At 39.1% G+C, this 21,006-nt stretch overlaps 2 protein-coding genes across 3 annotated transcripts in view; one reads left to right on the top strand and one right to left on the bottom strand.

The window, feature by feature from the left end:
- The window catches only part of WDR48 (WD repeat domain 48), a 38,331-nt gene extending 20,627 nt beyond the window's left edge, over positions 1 to 17,704 (bottom strand). For both annotated transcript variants that reach the window (XM_010974811.3, XM_031469997.2), the window contains exons 1-7: positions 17,639 to 17,704; positions 7,161 to 7,301; positions 5,196 to 5,274; positions 4,403 to 4,485; positions 4,156 to 4,285; positions 2,122 to 2,210; positions 1,624 to 1,725 (exon numbers count right to left, since the gene is read on the bottom strand). In XM_010974811.3, coding sequence (XP_010973113.1) covers positions 1,624 to 1,725; positions 2,122 to 2,210; positions 4,156 to 4,285; positions 4,403 to 4,485; positions 5,196 to 5,274; positions 7,161 to 7,301; positions 17,639 to 17,686 — 672 coding nt within the window. In that variant the 5' untranslated portion in view covers positions 17,687 to 17,704. The remainder of the gene's footprint in view (positions 1 to 1,623; positions 1,726 to 2,121; positions 2,211 to 4,155; positions 4,286 to 4,402; positions 4,486 to 5,195; positions 5,275 to 7,160; positions 7,302 to 17,638) is intronic.
- A 39-nt stretch (positions 17,705 to 17,743) lies between these two features.
- SCN11A (sodium voltage-gated channel alpha subunit 11) overlaps positions 17,744 to 21,006 on the top strand; it is a 123,660-nt gene continuing 120,397 nt past the window's right edge. Inside the window, exons 1-2 of the mRNA XM_064496730.1 lie at positions 17,744 to 17,825; positions 18,946 to 19,184. The gene's annotated coding sequence lies outside the window, so the exon portion shown is untranslated. The remainder of the gene's footprint in view (positions 17,826 to 18,945; positions 19,185 to 21,006) is intronic.

Here is a 21,006-nt window from a genome sequence, read left to right on the forward strand (position 1 = left end):
CCAGTAACTGATAACTATCTCTTCTGTATTACAAGACTTTCAGAATAAGTAAGTAAAAATTTCTTTCTCCCTCCTCTCTTTTTCCCAATTGAGTAGTTACTATTTTCTTGATCAATTCCCTAATGTAAAAATGCCCTGTTATTATTGGTGGTTAAATTTACATTTAGTCTCTAGTTGCCAGTAGGGAAAATGAATGGAGGAGGAAACAGAGGAGGAAAAAGGTAAAAGCATATTCATAATTGTATGTACAGGAAACAAGGCATGGAGTGTAGCAGACAGGAGGAGATTTAAGAAAGCCCACCAGGCCCACAGCCCACTTCTGGAAACCATCTTGTCTACAGCCCCTTCTTAAGGGCAGTCCCATGGAGATGGTATGACACAGATCAACCCTGGACACAGCTAACAGAATATGGCATGGATGACCATCTCATGTGCAGTGTAGCAGCTACTACAAAACAGTGAGGAACTGACTGCACTGGGCTTTTTAGACTCAAATGAAAATGCTGCTGCAAGGAAACTCAGGAGCTTTAGAAAATGCTGTGGCTTACAGATAAGAATATACCTCTTACTTCCACTCCTCTCACCAACCATACTAACTAAATACTATGATTCCCACTTTGCAGATGAGCAATCTATGGACAAGTAAAGAAGAGTCCTCTCCTCAAGGCCACACAATACATTAACATCAAGACCCGCCCACATCTCCAAAGACCCCTATGGGCATCTTTAAGCCTCTCTGCCTGGTTCTGAGAAATGATTTCCTTCCTTTAGCTAGTTTTTCAAACTTTCCTTTCACCTCTGGAGACAAAGGCTTCTCTAACTCATGTGTGAGGCAATTTCCATGCTGTACTTTCCACAGGAGTAACGGGCTGACAGCGTTTTTCATCTCATCACATCCCTACCCTCCTTCTTCTAACCCCATCACAATCAATTCCAAGTATCCCTGTCCTATGAAAAGAATGGCAGGGGCACATGTTAGAGGTGTGTCATAACATTAAATGGTGCTCAGTTTTTGTTTTTTATTATCTACACTGATGAAAGATAATTTTGTCTACTGCTACACAACAGATAGAACTGTGATTTATAATTCACAAATTATGTGGCCAACAGAGTGCTAATACATGTTCAAACATGACTTGAATGTTTTTCTTTGAAATGTTGGCTCTAAGTACTGTTTTAGACAACTAAACTTATAGACCATATCTACATAGTCAACAGACAAGATCTGCCCCGAAACCAGACCCACTGAGGAAATCTTCCATTTACTACACTGCCAGAAAGCACTCAATACCAGTTTCCTTCTGCTTTACACAAAGGAACATTTTAAATTATTTTAGTCCATACATATCATAATTGCACATACTCACCTGCATAAAGAATTATTCTTAGGAAATTCCTTATTTTAGGAAATTCCTTTGTTTAAAAGTGATGTAAACAGAGTAATTTCAAAATGTGGATTATTATATGTGCAACTGAGTATTTTAAGGATTTAAAAATTAGACCACAGTTTATGTGTGGCTTTTGGTTCAATCAACTGTGCAGCAATATAGAAAGTGGGGGAATTTCTGCCATATTAAATTTTTGACAAGGTCAGTAGGTAAGTGCTCATTTAACACTGCCTACCTGTGTGCCATCTCTGTTCAACAGCAATGCTTTCACATTATCTGTGTGCCCTTTCAGCTTCATCAGTTTTGCACATGTTCTTGGATCCCATACTCTTAACACCTGTGAGTTTTAACAAAGTATCACACAAACTGAGCATATACATGATCAAATTTAAATAACAGATGGCTTTTATAAATCAAATGACAACTATTAGACTCTGAAAGGGAAGTAATACTTCTGCCAATAGACAGTGTCCAAGGGTCCTAACTTTTTCAGGTAGGAAGAAGCGTTTTTAATGTCCAAAAATGCACAGGCCACCCCTCCACGCCATCCTCCACACCCATCACCACACATGACAGTAATTATACAGTTGTACTCTCATTTGTTCAAATGAAACCTTTCTTTTAGCATCTACCAAGCAAAAACACTGTCTATGTATTTTATAATTACGTAGATCAAACTATTTTGGTTTCTTTGTTTTCTAGTGTTAAAATACACCCTTTAAGCTCCTCTTACCTTCTCAGTGGACCCTGATACAATGATTGTTCCCAGTTGATTCATTGCCAGGCTATAAATGGAATCTTTGTTTCCACTTAAAGAAGAAGCTATTAAAAATAAATGGAGCTAAATGTTAAAGTCATCAGCTGCTGAGCAGCTAGTCAGCACAAACTGCAAGTTTATTATTTGATTTAGAAAATCTTATCTTTATGAGTATTTCTAAGGAAAAGAAATCTATCTATAATGGGGATAATTCTAGATAATATTATTGTTAACCAAACTTACATCTCTTCTGGATTTGAGAATACACATGTGCTCAATAAATATTTGTTAAATTCAATTGCACTGCCATTTAAAAACAATCCACGTAAGTCATGTATTTTTAAAGATACACATGTGCCAATAAATATGAAAACTATGGCTAAATGCACTATTTACAAGAAAACACAAATCAAAATAAAAATACAAGTTTCACCTACCAAATCAGATTAAAAAAACAAAGCAATACTTAATTCTTAAAAAATAGTTAAAATGGCACTCTCATCTATTACTTGTGGAAGGATAATTTGGTACAACACCTCTGGAAGGAAATTAGACAATGTATAGCAAGAATCATATTCACGCCCTTTGATTCAGAACTCAATACCACTGAAGTATGTATATAAAACTCTACATAGCATGATTCTAATTTTACAACAAAGAATAAGTACAAACAAACAAACATGTTAAAGAGTAAAGGAAAGTACATGTATTTAGAAAAGTAACTGCTTGTATTAAGTCCTCAATAAATGTTAGCTATTATTATTATTCCCATAATTATAAAAAATTGATTTGATATCTTCTCTAAACAAGTCTAAGCAAAACATATCTGTTGCAGAATCTATAACCACTAAGCCTGATCTCTGACCCTGGCACAATCCTGCTTTTTTGTTTTGTTTTGTTTTGTTCTCTCTTACTAGTGTCTCTTTCAGGCAGGCCTTACATCTAGAGAGAACTAAATGATGTATTGTGACAGCCCCCAGTAGGCACCAGCTGCTGAATCTCTGAGATTGTGTACAGGTGAAAAATCATGGAGAACAAGGTGTTCAGACTTTCATGTATTTCTTGAGAAAAAGGGCAAAATAACATTCAAGATATTATAAACCCCAGTCTCCCAACCTGCCCTTCGTGGCATATACTAGGTTATATTAGAACCGTTAGTTAATGTCAATGTGAGTATTCCACAGAGTCATGACAAACTGGACCTATTATGTAGGGATCTAGATAGTTCAGGCCCATATCCTGAACACAGACCTTTTAGGCCAGGCTTAGCTGAACATGTGCTCTTAAAGTCTCTACCAACACCTGGCCCAGAGAACTCCAGTAGGCTGGGCCAAGTGTGAGGCCGAGTTTCAAGTCTAGACCTGTCTCGGTCTAACTGGGTAATCTGAGATCTCCTAGCTGATGAGGTAGCCATGCTATTAAGGTGCTGTGAATGTCTCTGAATTGCCTCTAGAAGCACCCTGGCCTCCCTGAATTCTTCTGTGATTGGCTCAATTCCTTAGGGCTGCTCTGAGATGCTCCCATAATATTGGCACTAAAAATCTTTCTTTGGGTGTTTTCCAACTTGGCTATTAACTCAAAGGCTCCTAGTATATAGTAGCACTTTTAAAAGTCAAAAGTTGCCTACTTTGCCAGGTAATCACCACTTCTATCAATAATATCTGTCTAGAATGTGGCTTTGGGTTAGGCAAAACTGTGGGGGATACAAAATAGTAATAAGACAGACACTTCTGCCCTGTAGGAGCTTACACTTTAGCTAGGGAGCTAATACATGCACATTTTCAAAAATAACCAGGTTATACCTGGAGAAGTTACCCTTTTTAGACTATAGTGAGGAACTAGCTCCTTGTTGTTCAATCATACTCTTGGGGGCTAGAACGCTGTAGGTAGAAGCACTCTCAAAATATGAACCACTGTCTTGATGCAAACTTATCAAAGATGTTTTATAATCCATTCTTTATTTATGTCAATTTGGATCACTTTCAATGAAATATTCTTCAAACACCTTACTTGTGACAGTGTTATTTGAGGCAGTCAATGCTGTCAGAGTATTCACATCCCACAGGAATATTTGTCTGTCCAACCCAGCCGATGCTACCAGTTCTTTATCCTTGGCATAAGCTAAGGCCTTTACGTAATCCTGTAACAGAACACAAATACTATAATCTACTCTGTAGATATAATCAAGTGAGCCACATAAAATACTGAGATCCCAGTATTACATTAAAGATATTGCAAACTATGTTAACTGTTTTACCTTATGTGTCCTTAATGTTGACATGCAAAATCCCTTATGTGCATTCCATACTTTTACTGTCGTGTCAGAAGAAGCAGATATTACTAGAAGAGGCAAAGAATTAATAAACCCCTTAGTAGTGTGACTTATCACCATTTTAAAGACTTAAAACAATGTAACATTGTCTCAAACTCTCATACATACATACAAAATGGTCATACATAAATATATATTTGAGTATTTATAATTTATTTATAATATTCCTAACATTAATTCAAACATTTTAATATTCATACACATACGTACACATATAGCTAAAAGCTCTTTCTAGAAACCTATTGTATTTTGTCTCAAATATTTTTTGAAATAGGAAGGGAAAACGTTTTTAATGTTCCAGTTGAAGGCACAACTAATTTGAGAAAAATTGCTCTAACACAGACTGCAAAACCAGTAAGTTGATCTTACCATAATAACAAAAAGATACTAATAAGGCTAAAAGAAGAATACATACTGTACGAGTCTATTTATATACAGTGCAAATGCAGGCAAACTAACCAAGAGTGTTTAGAAGACATGAGAGCGGTTATCTTGGGGCAAGGAGTAGTGACTGAAAGGGCAGCATAAAGAGGTTCTGATAATCTGTTTCTTAATACGGGTGTTCACGTTGTAAAATTTTATTAAGCTGTACTCTCAAAGTTTGTGTGCTTTTCTGTATATATGCTATACTCCAATAAAACACTCACATGAAAAATAAAAAAAAAATCAAATTGAATTAAAAACTTCCAGAAGCCCAATAATCCAAAGAAATACTTACATGTTTTCCCATTACAACAGAGAACAATGTCATTTACCCAATCAGTATGGTGTTCCATAGATGCTATATATGGATCTTGCTGAAATTAAAAATCATAAGAATGTCATTAGAGGATAAAATATATTACCAGATATAGATAGAAGTTTAGGTTCTTCAATTAATGTGATACATTGCTCTAAGGTCTTAAAACCGACAACTGAATTCAGAGTAGAATTTCATCGAACAATTGATGCTTCCAATATGACAGATGCAAATGGAAGTTTTGTTTCAGGACAGTTTTATTATGGACGAAAGTCTAGGTTTCCAGGACAAATGCTTAATTTTTAATGCCTTGAGTTAGTAAAGGTAACAAGACCTGGACTACACATTGTGTATGAAACAGGAAAGGGTTTACTAGAAAGGACAGGACAGGAACAAATCTTCAGGCTGGGGGGATATGAATCAGCAGTGATAAAGGCTCAGAGCAGACAGCAGGGGCAGAAAGGAAGCTGATGAGAGCGGTGAGAAGCCTCTAATGGTTGCAGAGGGAGATGCACACTTCTGCTCTTAGCTTCTTATTGCTGTTTCTACCTGTGAACTTAATGTTTTCTTCACAGTATCTACAGTCCTTCTGAGAAGAATGGAAGCCAAGGGCTAAAGGATCACCATTTCAGTTCTGTAACTCAAGATTTTTCTATTCCTGTCACTTGGCTTAACTACCAGGAGAGGCCTTTTAAAGAAGAGTATTTAGTTACCTCCTACATCTAAGACAGGCACATTCAAAATGCTTCATGGCAAAGAGAACAGCTCTCTACAAGTCTATTTGAGAAATGATGCTATTCAATCTTGTCATAAAATGAAGACCAGAAAAAGAGATGTCTGAAAGCAGGATAGGCAGCTTTCTAGATTCTTTCAGGTTAGCTCTTGTGAGTGCTTTCCTTAATTTGTTTGAAATACTGTAAATGCCCAGAAAGGTGACTTTCCAATTCAAATATAAGTTCCAAAAAGCATTTCAGAGCCATAGTTTTCTTACTTTCCATGTTTTAAACATTATGCCACTACTGTTTCCACTGCTTAAAGAATTCAAAGCCCACTGGACTAAAGTCCATTTAAAGAAACCATCCAGCAACTGTGCAAAGTAGTGGTTCTTTTTTAGACTGAACATCAGACTTGTAGAGCTTGCTAAAGACACAGACTTTTAAAACAAGGTCTAGCATCAGGGTTTCAAGGTTAGATTGGGTTCTAACTCTCTGTCACTAAGTAGCTATTTAACCATGGGTTTCTCTGAACCTGTTTTCCCATCTATGAAACTGGATCATAAGGATTATTTTGAGAATTAAAACCATACTGGACATAAAAGTGCTAAGAGTGTCTGGTACATAGCTAGGAGTTCAAGAAATGCTCCTTCTTCCCTGAATCTTCCTTTCTCTTGTCATTCATGATACAGGCAGTCAAACAAAATACAAAGAGAGTTCCTTTCCACTTGACTGGGGATTTATCTTTACATATACTTAAGTCCTGCTCCCTGTTTCCATATTTTTTACACCAACTTTATACTACATAATAAGGCCCTATGGGTTTTGTGGGCACTCTAATCACCTTTAAATAAAAGTTCAAGATTAATTATAAATGTAAAAGCATATACAGTCTTTTTTTAGTACCACTGGAAAGGGTTGCCATGAAGCTTTTTGGGCACACATTTAAAACAGAAAAACTGTTGAAAAAAATCCCCCTACCAGATGAATCTCTTTGTTCCTTTGTAGCAAAGAACTCTTACTGCAAACCTAGTTTACGGAGTCCCTGCCTTAGCTAAAACACTTCTGAAACTCTCCTAGGAGTGTTTTCGCAGAGGCTTACTGAATTCTGAGTGTACCACATACCTCAGTGCTCAAAGAAATTAAATCTGAAACTGTGAAAGGCATTGTATTAGACAGACCAAAACTTACTGAGTAGAGATTTAAAATATAGACTCAATCCCTGTCTTACCTTGTGCTGACTGACACTCCATATTCTTATGATGGAGTCTCGACCAGCCGTGAAAAGTCTGTTTAGCGCTGGGTCCAGCTGCAGGGCATTGACTCCATTTCGGTTGTACTTCTCCACCTCATCGCGAATAACATAGGAGACCTGACAAATATGTCAAGATTGGCTGTTCATGAAGTTATAAAACATGCAATAATAAAATGTAGCCTACTAGTGGCCCATTTGAAATTCAAAATCCCATGTTTTCCAATACAAAACTTATTCCCCAATCCAATAAAAATTTTTGTTTACTCCATAGAGACTGAAGGGCTGAGGAGAAAACAAGGGTGACAGTCATAACAGCCTTGCCCAAGACAAGCAAGTTTGAGGCTAAACTACTACAAATGCCTCCGAACTGGACTCCTCTCCCATCCTTGCTTGTCTTTAATCCATCTTCCACAAAGCAGCTGGATGAATCTTTAAAAAACAGAAACAGGAATGTCTTTAAAAATTGTAAATAGTGATGTTGTCATCGTCCCCATCCTCCTCCATCAAAAAGCCTGTCTGGCTGCTGACTCTGCTAGACTCACAATCTGATTTAAATCCTCAACAGGGCCTCCAGCCCTCTCCTGACACTCATCTTTGCTCACTGCTTCCCATCCTTGCACACACTGTGCCTCTGAAACGGCACATGCGCTGGTCCCCTCGTCTGGAAGCTCTTCCTCCCACTCTGTCTGGCTAACTCCTACTGCAGTCTTTAGATTTGTTGAAAAGATGCTTCCTCAAAAAGGCCTTCTCTGATCTGCCAAAGCAAAATGAGATTTTGTGCTCCAATAACACACTAAACTTTTCCTTCAGGGTGCTTTCCCCTACTTTGTTATTGTCGGTAATCTCTGTCTGCTCCACTTGAAAACTCAAGAGGACCAACCAAAAGCAATTATAATTAAGAAAAACTCAACAAGCTGACTGGCAGCCAAAACCAAAACTTTTCTATTCTAATAAAATAATCAGGATATAATGGGGGGGGGGGAGAATTAAAAACAGCAACAAAAATAAATATCTAGAAATACACTTTGTAAAGAAGATACACAATCAAGGGGACAAGGTACATAAAAGAAAAACCTGAATAAAGGAGACATGCCATATTGGGGCACAGAAAATTCAAAATAAACATTTTTTTCCCCTAAATTTGTGAATTCAACCCAACTTTAGTTAGAGTCTCACTGGATTTCTTTCTAGAAGTTGACCAAATATATAGTACAATCTTTGAGGGAATACCCAGTCATTTTTTTAAATGAAAGGATAATTTTAAAGATCTTAAAAGGTATTATAAGGTTACCAGAATTACAATGGAGGACCACAACAGGAATACATAAAAGGATCAACAGAATAAAACAGAATTTGGAAACATTTTCCCATGATACATTTTTTATTTTGATATAAACAGCATGTCAAATCAATGAGGGCATAATAAATTATTTAATAAATTATTTAGGAGCATCTAGTTATTCTACTGGGAAAAATTATATCCTTTCTCCAAATCGTAAACCAAAATGAATTTTCATATGAACCAAAGATCAAAATTTAATACTCTAATCATACAAATACTTTAAAAAAGACAGACAAGTATTTACATAGTCTCTACATAGAGAAGGCTTTGGTAACTTGACAAGAAAGTGATCTTTATGAAGGAAAAGAGCAAAGTTGATCTGACCAAACACAAGCCAAAACTCTCTGTACATACACAAATGTTCACTGCAGCATTATTCACAATAGCCAAAAAGTGGAAACAACTCAAATGGCCATCAACTGACAAAGGATAAACAAACTGTGGTATACTCACACAATGGAATATTACTCAGCCATAAAAGGAGTGATACGCTGATAAATGCCACAACATGGATGAATCTTAAAACAATATGCTATGTAAAAGAAGCATGTTACAAAAGGCCACATATTTTATGATTCTATCTATATGAAATGTCCAGAATAAGTAAATCCACAGAGATAGAAAGTAGATTAATGGTTACCAGGCTTGGAGGAGAGGAGAATAGGGAATGACTACTACTGGTATGGGATTTCTTTTTTGGGGTGATGAAGATGTTCTGGAATTAGGTGATTAACACACTTTGTAAAAAGCATCAGTGAATTGTACACGTTAACAGGGTGAATTTGTGTGAATTTTATCTCATTAAAGCTGTTATTTAAAACAAAACCAACTTCTGAACGTCAAAAAATAATGCAAGGTTACAAGGGAAACATCTAACTGGGAAAAAAAAATGAAGTAAATACAAAAGACAAAAGTTTGCTCTGACAACACACAAAGATTTCTTAGAAAACACTAAGAAAAACTTAGTCAAACTCTCCAACAGAAAGAGGAACAAAGATTATGAAGAGGAAATTTTTTTAAAAGAAAAGAAAATGGCCAACAAACACATAAATAATCAGACATAGAAAGGGTCAGAGTTGTAAACACAAAGGCAAGGATGTTATCTTAACCAAGCCTTTTGTATGCAAGTAACTGTAACTGAAATCTACTCAAACTAGCTTAATTTTTTTTTTAAAGGAGAATTTAACAAGGATATCTCACAAAGCCCAAGGGCAGGAAATACTGTCATGACTCATAAGGGACATTTTAAAAATAAAATCATGACATTTCTTTGCTGAAGCTTTTCACTGCTCTTAGAGTCAAGTCCAAATTCCTCATAGGCTTTGGTTCTGCCCTGCATCCTCACACTAACCTCCCCTACCCTCTTTCATGACAATCACACCAAACTCCTTTCTGTTCCCTAAACACATCAAGCTCTTTTCCATCCTAGGGTCTCCAATTTACTCTTCCCTGCGCCAAGAGGATTCCTCACCTCTCCAATCTCCACAGCAATACTCTTCCCCCAGCATTTATTTTGTCTGGCTCACCCTCACCCTCCAGGTCTTAATAGAAAAGTCACTTCCTCTAAAAGCCCTTCCCCATTTCCTTCCCCTACTCATATCTTTTACAGTTCTCTCACCACACTCCATGGTTATCTTTTTTGTAGTATCTTCTCCATTAGAATAAAAGCTACAAGAGGGCAAGGAAGTTGTCTGCCTTGTCCCTCCCACCACTGTACCCTAATTATAGTATCTGGCATATAATAAACATTTCATAAATATTTCTTGCGTGAATCTGATATTGAAAAGCCATCAGGAAACAAGCTGGTTTCAATGCCAATTTTAGTCTCTCTCAATGTCTCTTTCTCTGGGGCTTCAAGGCCCCCTTATCTGTTGTTTCTACTAGACAGCTACAGCATTTCTTTGAATATTGTGTTATTCTACAACTTTCTGGTTTATCCATTTAGACACTGCCTATCTGCTCAAGCTATACTAGATTAGGATGTCTCTCTGACACTTCCCTCAATAACTTCCCCTCTCTCTTCTAATATAGATAGATCTATCACTATTTTGGTTAAATAAATAATCAATGCTACACTGACTGTAACTGCTGTCTACTGTCTAGCCAAGTACTATATTACGAACACATTTTCCTCCTCAGAGAGCCCTTTGTTTTCCCTAGAGTTCCTTCTTTTCTTCAATGATTTCCTTTACTTTAACTTCAATTTTCTTTAATTGCTGGACCATATTAGACAGTCCAGCAAGAACTCATTTCTACCCTCCTTTTCCCAGAAGGCTTCCCCTTCAGAATCCTTCATGTTCTCACTCCAATCTGGGCTTGCTGCCCTCTCAGTCTGTTAGCACAGTTGTCACCTCTCGTGTGTCCCTTTACTGCTTTACTAGGGTAGAGCCATTGTTTCCTGAATTCCAGTGTCTCCATTCTTTGTTCACTTCTCAGTTTGGCAGCAGTACATTCCCAGGACCTTAAGAAACTAACCTGAAGAAGGTACATGGAGGGGAGTTAGCCCTTGCATGTCTGAAAAGGTCTTTACCTTTACACTTGACTTGGCAGAATAAAGAAGTCCATGCAGAAAAAACTTAGCTTTTGGGGGGAGGGTATAGCTCACTGGTAAAGTGCATGCCTAGCATGAGCGAGGTCCTGGTTCAATCCCCAGTATCTCTATTAAAAATAAATAAACCTAATCATCTCCCCTCCAAAAACAAAAAACAAAATAGAAAAAGCTCAGCTTTTGAAGGCTTTACTCAAACTTCCTCTAGCATCAGTGCCGCCACTGAATTCAGTGCCATTCTGTTTCATTCATCTATAAGGTGATCCCATTTTTATTTTCTCCTGCACCATCACCTACACACCCTTCCCCAAGATTTTAGGATCTTCTTTTTACTTGGTGAGTTTTTTTGGGGGGGCGGGAGTTCTTTATCATTATCATTTTTGGTCATTTTATCATTAATTTTGCTATGCATTTTGAAAGGTCTTTCAATCTAGAAACTTGCAGCTGAGGGAAATCTTCTTGTATCAATTCATTAATAACTGTTTTCTTTGCTCCTTCTTAACTCTTATCAGTCATGTGTTGGAACTTTCAAACTGATTCTTCATCTTTTACTCATTCTGTATTATCTATCTCTGTCCTTTTGCTTACTTTTGTAAAACTTATTTTCCTTTTCCTTTACTATTTCATAATTCTATTAATTTTTAAAGTAAATTTTAGTATGATGGACAAAATAACAGTATCTTCAATAAGGAAATGGCTAGATCAATTACAGTACATCCATTCTACATGATTATTAGAGAATGAACTACATACAATGGTATATTCCAAGACATAACTACATTAACAACTTGTTAAAGAAACAAAAATTTGGTTGTAGACAGAAGAAAAATAGGATTCAAGCCTTTCAACAAATACTGATTAAGCATCCCCAGTTGCCAGGCTCTATTCTAAATGCTGAGGATACAATAGTGAGCACAGAGGCCCTCCTGGAGCTTTTATTATAGTGGGGGAAAGAACATAACTAGGAGTGACAGCAAGTTTTTTTCCTTCTTCTCAAGATACAGGCGAGTTTTGCAGGCAGAAGATATGGAAGTAAAAGAAAAAGAAAAGTCGAAGGTGCTGGAGACAGAACCAATAGATGAGTGAACAAAGTTCTGGAAAAACTTCATTTAGGCAAAGTTAAGAGTACAGGCAAAGCCAGAGGAGATGAAGATATACCTGTTTTGATTTGCTTTAAAAAAATTTTTTTTAAAAGGAAGAAGGAGAAGGTACTATAGGGAATCTGCAAAGCATGGGAAGCCAGACCTTCAGCATGAAGCATGTACTTGGAAGAGACAATTAAAGGGATTCTGACAGGGAGAAAAATAACAGGGCAGTCCCCCAGCAGCAAATATCCAGTTAGGTTACACTGGGACAGCCTGCTTTCAAGCTCATCCAGCTTAGTGGTTGAATTCAGCTCCCTGTAGTTGTAGTTGTAGGTTTGAGGGCCCTGTTTCCTTGCTGGCTGTCAGCTAGGGCTCGATCCTTGCTCCCAGAGGCTGCCTGCAATCCCTCTCATGCTTTCTATGTGCTCTCTCTTGCAACAGACGGTCCCTCTCATGCCTCATATCTCTCTGATTTCTGTCTCCAGTGAGAAAGTTCACTGCTCTTAAGGGCTCATGTGATTAAACTGGGCCCACTGGGATAATCCAGGATAATCCCCCTATTTTAAGGTCTGTAACCTTAATTACACCTGCAAAATCTTTTTTTTAATCATATAACCATAACATATTCACAAATTCCAGGGATTAGGGCATGGGCATTTTGGTATGGGGGGGCATTCTGCCCACCATAGTAACTAAACAATTTTTTGTATGAAAACAAATGTGGATCTATTATGGAATGAGTCCAAAATCACAATATTTTTAAGAAAAGAAGGGAGACTTAAAAACATTTCAGCCTCACAAAGGGGACACTCTGGGTTATTTCCACAGGCTTTCCGGAGGTGTGCATTAACTCATTAACTCGTCCCCACATGGGTGTCTAACAGACATCTTAATCACGGCACATCCCAAACTGAGCTCCTGATAGTCCTCTCCCAATAAGCTTTTCCTGCAGTCTTCCTTGCTGATGGAGTTAATAGCAACTCCATTCTTCCAGTAGCTCAGGCCCAAAACCTTAATGCCATTCTTACTTCAACTTCTCTCATCCCACAACCTGTCAGCAAGTCTTGTCATCCAGAACTCAACCACTTGTCACCACCCTGGGTGGGGCCACTATCATATAGCATCTGGATTTCTTACATAGCTACTGGTCTCTTTGCTCTGCCCTTGCTCACCTGCAGTCAGGTGATCCTAAAAAAAAAACATTTTTTCTGCTCAAAATTCACCAGCGGCTTCTCATCTCACTCAAGAGTAAAAGCCAAAGCCCGTACTAGGGCCTACGGGACTCTACATGATCTGGCCTGCAGTGACCTCTCTGATTTCATCTCCTACTCCTCTTCCCATCACTCACTCATGGAAGCCACAAAGGCATCTTCATTGTTCCACAAACAGGCAGATACATTCCCACCTCAGCACTTTTGCATTTGATATTCTCACTGGAATGCTCTTCTCCCAGATGGCGATCTTGTTTCCTCATTTTCTTCAGGTCCTGACTCAAAAGTCAGCCTCTCAATAAGGCCTTCTCTGGCAACAGCTAAAAATTCTCTTCCCCAGCCTCTGCTGCCTATCAGTATCTAATCATTTTTTGACCTCTAAAGGTTATTTTCCCCCAATGTTTTATTATGAAAAATTTAGAGCATATACAAAAGTTGAAAGAATTACACAGCAAACATCCATGTACTCACCACGTATATTCTACAACGAACATTTTCTATACTTGCTTATTGCATACCCATCCATCCATTTGATCCATGTTATTTTTTGATGGCTTTCAAAGTAAGTTGCACATCATAAATAACATTTCCCCTTAAGTACTTCAGCATGTATATCATTGACCAGAGTTCATTATTTATTTATGCCTTTCTTAAAGGTAAAATTTACATACAGTGAAATGTAAAAAATTTAATATACATAGATAATTCTGACAAATACACCCGTGTAATACAAAACCCTACCTAGAGATACAAAACATCAAGAACCTTAGAAAGTTCTCTCATCCTCTTCCCAATCTCTATACCCTACCCCTTGACAATCTAGAACCGACTTTTTTCACCATAGATTAGTTCTACCATAGATTAGTTCTGCCATAGATCTAAGAGTCTGGAAATAGAAGTAGACAACTTGTAGGCAGCCCAATGGTAAAGATGACTTTATATCACTTCTTAGGGTAGAGAGTCATAGTGAGTCTGCTGGTTCAAGATTTGCATGAAACTAGCACCACCTCTTGAGTTATCATTCACAAGAGCCAATACATATCTTTATTATGTGAACCTGGTTATGGTGGATTTGTGGTCATTTCCAACCAAAAGAATCCTCCAGTTATGAAAGACTAAGTATTTCTATTCTTGAACTAACACCGAGTAGTAGGGCATGGTTACTACTCCCAAACCAGGAATACTAGTGACTTTGGTCCAACTCCATCCCAACAGTTCTGAAGCAAGAAAGGAAAGAGGCCACAGTTGAGTCAAAGATGGAGACACAGGAGTTGACTAACAGACCCAGATTGTTGGAAAACCATAACGCTAAAGGGATTGCCAGGGAATGAAAAGACTTTCTCTGATATCTTGATTACCAGGAGAAAAGCTGCATTATATACCTAAATTCACACAATTGTCTGATCATGTTTCTGACAAACACAAATCCACCCCACCTCCTTATACTCACCTCCAGCCTCCTTAGAAGTTGAAGACGGAAGGACATGTGCTCATTCTTCATTATGTCTATAATTGATAAGTAGTATGTTTGGACCCTTCTCCACTGGTTATTTATCAATATTATAAGTCTCAAGGGTTCTTTCTAGCCTACTATTTGATAATAGAGCTCAGGGCTACTGCCTCTTGGTACAAGACACAGAGAGCCAAACAGCAAAATATATATCTGTGTAGCCACATATATTTTTTCCAAAATGGATTTATTTATAAGCGTGAAGAATATTGTAAAAAGTTAAAAAAAAAAGGTTTATGTAGTTTAAAGTAAAAGATACCCTCTTTCCTGCCTTACCTATAATCACACAATCTAATAACCCAGAAATAATCACTATTGATATCCTTCCAGACTTTGAAAAGGCATTACTTCCTTTGTGGAAATGGGACTATGCTATGTTAATTTCCTATTTTGACTTCTGGGTATCTTTCCTTTTTAATAATATAGATCTAGCTTATCTTTCTAACTGCAAATTAATCTATTATATAAACGTACCTAACTTATCTACCACTTGACTTCTGATGAAGAACATTCCTATAATAAACACCCATGTATAACGAGAGAAAGATAAATGCATATGTACTTTTGTAAAACAATTTTTTTAGATAAGGAATTGCTGGGTCAAGAACGTGTATTTAAAATTTTGACAAACAGCAAGACGTGAAACTGAATACCATGACTCTATTCAGAATAAAAAAATCAAATAAGCCTGGTACACAAAGAGGTACAGAACATTAGTTTTCAACCAGTGACAACTCTGCCCTCCAGGGGACATTTGAAAATGTCTAGTCAATTCTGGTTGTCACAACTGGGAAGGTGCCAACGTCTAGTGGGAAGGTAAGATGATGCAAAACAACAGCCCTCCCACCATCAAGAATAGTCTGGCCCAAAATGCCAAAAGTGCTCAGAACAAAAAACTCTGGTCCAGGATTATATATCACTGTCCACGATAGTTTTCTCTGAAGAGTTAAGGACAATTATCATTTATACTTTTGTATTGTTTGGGGGGGGGTTGCACTGCAAGTTTAAAAAACACTGCCATAACGAAAGTTCTCCCTCATGTTGAGGTAAAATCAATCTCTATGGCTTCCCATATTAGTTCTATTCCTTAGAGATCAATTCTGAAACCAGCTAACAAGACTCAATAAATCTTCCCTTCAGCAGGCTGGTCTTAAGACAGTTCTTCTGAATGCTCTTCCTAAGAAATAGCTTCAAGTCACTTCACCAATCTAATTGCTACACCTATTAAGAACAAGGTGCTCAGTACTGATCCCCAAACTCTAGTTTTTCACTCTGATCAGTGAAGAGTGAAATTGTCATCACCCTCATTCTGCATACAATGGCTCACATTCAGCTTATTAAAATACTCAGTTTTTCCACACATGCTGCAGCTAATTTACATTTTCCCCATCCTGTACTTTTAAACTGCCTTTTAAGTCTAAAGGCAAAAAAACTAAGACTAACTCTTCTTACTACCTACCACTCTAGCGTCTAGAATACAATTAAGTTATGATTTTGAGTTACATTTTAGTCAGGAACAGACATTTTCACCACCTGACTTGGATGCTGGGATTACTTAATCTCCTCACTGATGCACTTAAAGTCACCTAACAGAGTAAGCTATTTTAGATTTTTATTCATGTCACTCAATTCAACAAACATCTAGTGAGTGCTTAGTACACTGTACTGATCAATGAGATCAATTAAAAAAAAAATGAACTGGCCAGAAGACTTTATAACCCACAGCCAAGTCCTGGGTTTTACCTCAATGGAGGAATTCCTTGTCTTGACTACCTAGTAAACACTCACTGATTTCAACGTGTAAAACTACATACAATGCTGTGTTTTATAAAGAAAGCCTGGGTGTTACTGATTCCTACACTCTCAATTCTTTGCACATTTTAGAGCCTAAACTAAGTACTCAGTAAATGTTTAATGAATAAGTGCACCATACTATCACCACGACATACAATATACATGCAAATAAACACCTGTAATAGGGTTTTTCTCCCTGTATCGCTGAAAATAATAGGCAGCAATAACTCCTAAATGTATCCAAAACAAAAATGGATTCACGAAGGCATAAAGCACACCCATAAGGGTTATGATAACTCTTTACCTATGGATAATACATTAGAGAAACAAAAAGATTCAAGGATGCACACTGAAGATGGAAAAACGGTGAAGACGAAATTAAATTCCAAGAGAATGAAAATAACAATTCCCCCACTAGCACCAGCACACTCCCACGTCGTTTCCACCTCACCCGCGAGCAAGCTCCAGCATAAAAGAAGGCCGGGGCTTCCACGTGCAGAACACACCGCAGGAACCCCACAGGGCTCAGTCGCCCCACCACGCCCCCGCACTGGCCCACCCACGCCGCGCCAAGCGAGAAAGCGCCTGGAGGCCTCCGCTCCGACGAGGCTAGTGCCGAGCGCTTTGGAGACAGCAAGGGAAGGGGGAGGTAGGTGGGAGGGGAACGAGCCCAGCCCGACCCCGCAAACCCAAGTCTACGAGAAAGCGGGCAAACTGCAACGCCGGGCTCCCAACCGCGAGCCCGAGGGTCGCAAGACTGGGCCCAACAGGTCCAGTCGGCCGCCCTCCCGCCCCTTCCTCAAGCCGTTAACGCCGCGGCCCCACCCCTCGCCGCCGGCCGCGCCCCGTCCCGCTCGCGCCAAGCCGCTACCCTGGTCGACCACTGCCCGAGGCATCTACTCGCTCGAGGTGGGCCTGGGGCTGCCAGCCACGCCCGGGAGGTCGAGGAGCCGGGCTTCGCTACCTGCACTTTCCTCCGCCCTGCCGTGTTCTGCCGGTGATGAGCCGCCATCTTGCATGTTGACACTCCTACGTCACTTCCGAAAGTGGCTCAGACCGGGCGGATGTCCCGCCTCTTCCTCGTTGGCCAAGGGCAGGTGGTGTGAGGCCCAAGGGCTGTCTGTCGCTGTGGCCGGAGGCCTTGTGGTGAGGTAAAAACACGTGAAAACTGTTGCTTGCATATAATGCTGGCGGAGAGAGAGCCGATTTTTGAGCCGAGGGAGTAACCAGAATCCACTTCTGTTTGGGCCTGAACCCTGGCTTGCGCTGTTCTCCTAGCGTCTCCTCCTGAGGCCCAAGCGGACAAAGGAAAAGCGCTGACAGAATTAATAATGTTAGATACTGGCGTCTTGGACGCCAGCCCGACAAACTTTATTAGGCAGCCAAGGGAATCCCCATGAATTTGCCAGAAGTACTTAAAATTGCGGCGAATTTTAAATTGGCCTGGAAGGAGGAGAAATGGAAGGGTTTGCAAAGGAGGTAGCCCCGATGTTCAGGAGGAGCGAAGTATCCACATAAATAAATGGATGTTATAGGAAGGAGAAAAAAACCCCACACTAGTTAAAATTGTTTACAGAGGCAGTTTTCTAAGTTCCAGGTCCTTAAGGAGTTGGGACTCACTCCCATGTCGTTTATCTGATACCTGGTTTAGTTCATCTCTCTCTTTTTAAAGAAATTTAATTATTCTTTTTGAGCATTTTTTTTTATAAGTTCACATTTTCATTTTTTGGGAGTAGGGAAAGAGGTAATTAGGTTCGTTTGTTTGTTTATTTACTTATTTATTTAGTAAAGTTAGATTTATTTAGAGAGATACATACTGCTTAGAGTGTAGGCTGTTCCAAAGGCAAGATAAAGGCCACGAGGTGATGCATTCCATAGACTGAGTGAAGTTGGCGAGGCAGCCAGGTTATTATTTATTTTTAACCGGAGGTGCTAGGGGCTGAACCCAGAACCTTGTGCATGCTAGGCATGGGCTCTACCACTGAGCTATACCTCCCCGGCTAAATCATCTCTTATACTGGGGCAGTTAGACCTTTCTGGATGAAGGTTTGGCTTGAGGAAGTTTTCCTGACTCTAATTATAGGTCTTGGGTTACAAGGTCCAAGGTTAATTTTTTGGCCAGTTGATCAAGGACTTGGAAAGAGCAAGACTGGAGAACTGGTGACAAGGGGAACTTGGGAAGGGATAGGGTGGTGGACTTTGCAGAATGAATCTTAAGAATCATGGATGAAATGAACCGTTTTGTGGATTAAACTCAGCCTCCTTTTCCAGGCTCAGTGCTTGCTAGTGGAATCATGAATGAAGTGGCGGTGAAAACAAGATTGGAGCTATACATAGATCACCAAGCCACTGCTGAGTGTTCAGGTTGCTCGCAGCAGTGACCAGACCTGAGTTGGTGATGTACCTCATGCTCCAGGAGGCTCAGGCAACCACTTGGAGGCGAGTGGCTTTCATTGGCCCACCTTGATCACTGTGGAATCCGTATTTGTCCTCTCTGAGATACACTTAGAGTAAGTTTAGGTTTGCTTTCCCTTCTTGCTGTGCTCTGTCAGCACCACCTTCTGGGGACTTACTGAATGCTCCTTACACTGACATTGTGTCTGGCTCTATATTGCTCCTGACCAAGAAGCTCACTCTACTGAAAGAAGCAATGCAATGGGCTATTGCCCACAGAATTGATTGGTCTAATTGAATAGTCTATCACCAAGAAGCACCTGGTCTTATTGAAGATGTAGTTATGGTGCTTTCTGGGAGATAACCATTTTTGATGCTGTCTTACAGGATACAGTATGTGCTTTGAACTAGTGTCCAATATTTGGTGCTCTTCCTGTTCCTTTTATCTGTTGCTGTATAACCACCCAAAACTTAGTTGTTTAAGACAACTTCAACATTTACTTTGCTCACAAATCTGTAATTTATGTAGGGCTTAGTGGGGACAGTTTATCTCAGCTCCACTTTCCACTTGACGCCAGTTGGAGTAACTAAAAGTTGGGACCTGCAATCATCTGAAGGCCCACTCCTTAACATGCCTGGTGACTGATGCTGAATCTGAGGCCAGAACACCTACTCATGGCCTTTCCACTGTGCTGTTTGCTTCCTCCGCATGGTAGCTAGGTTCCAAGGGCAGGCATCCCAAAAGAGAGAAATCCACGTGGAACCTGTAATGTCTTTTTTTTTTTTTTTTTTTAAGTAGTAATGCTTTTTCTAAACTAATAATGGAAGTCCTGTTGGTGTCACTTCAGGCCACATTCAGTTCATTAGGACTTAGTCACTAAGGCTGCTTATATCTAAGGAGACTCCTTTTTTTCTTTAATGGGAGAAATGTGAAAGACTCTGTGGATATGTTTTGAAAGTACTACACTTCCATAGGTAAAATTAGTGGATTTATAAACAAAGGGAAATTATACCCAATGACCCCCCCCACTTTATTTTTTTCAACTGTTATTCTCTGAGATTCTGGGCTTTGCTGGTTTAAAGGTTAGCCATAAAAGGAAATCTACCAACAAAGTTGAACAATGGTTCCATTAATTTGGAGCTGGGACTGCCATCTCACCATTTTGTATGTCTTGTGTCACTGACTAGGCAAGAGGAAGAGAAGAACAAGGTTATGATTTTGGTGGGAGTAATTAACCCTGATCATTAAGTAGAAATAAGTTTGTTGATATAGCTTTAAACAGGCCTATCAAATAGATCCCTTAGAAATGAAGGTGTTGGTTGAAGGTAAAGGGAAAACAGAGCAGCTGGTGGAAAAGAAGTCATGGAGAGAAGTGAAGTCCTCATGATCAGGGGAAGAAACAAAAGCAGTCATCTTTCCTTTCTTGGTGTGTCATGTATACTTTTAAATGTTTTAACTTTTATTTTCTTTCTTTACTCTTTATTTCACTATTATATGTGGGGTATACTATTGTTGGTGAACTTCATTATTTAGTCCATAAGTTGCAGAGGAATAAATGTCAGCTAGAGGTTCTAGACTTAGAAATGGGTGATAGATGTGGTAACTGCTGAAATACTGAGTTGACTCTCTTGGAGGGTGACAGAATTGAGGGCATCTTTGACCATGTAAATGATAGTTGCAGTATTTTAAGTGGCAACTTTTTTTTTTGAAGTGTAAGCATTGAGAGCAGTGGTTATATTGGTGCTGGACAGCCAGAGGTTTGAATTTATGTTTGACGTTTTTGTGGTTTTGTTTTCTGCTGTCCATCATTCTCTTTCTGTGTTTGGGGAATTCCCCACTGTGTGTCTCAGTGGTGGTGAGCACTGCTTACAGAAAATGAAAAAAGACAGTTACTCAGTTTTTCTAGCCTTCTTATAGCGAGAGTGTGTGCATGTGAC

Source organism: Camelus dromedarius, chromosome 17 (assembly GCF_036321535.1).
Source record: "Camelus dromedarius isolate mCamDro1 chromosome 17, mCamDro1.pat, whole genome shotgun sequence".
Taxonomy (NCBI): domain Eukaryota; kingdom Metazoa; phylum Chordata; class Mammalia; order Artiodactyla; family Camelidae; genus Camelus; species Camelus dromedarius.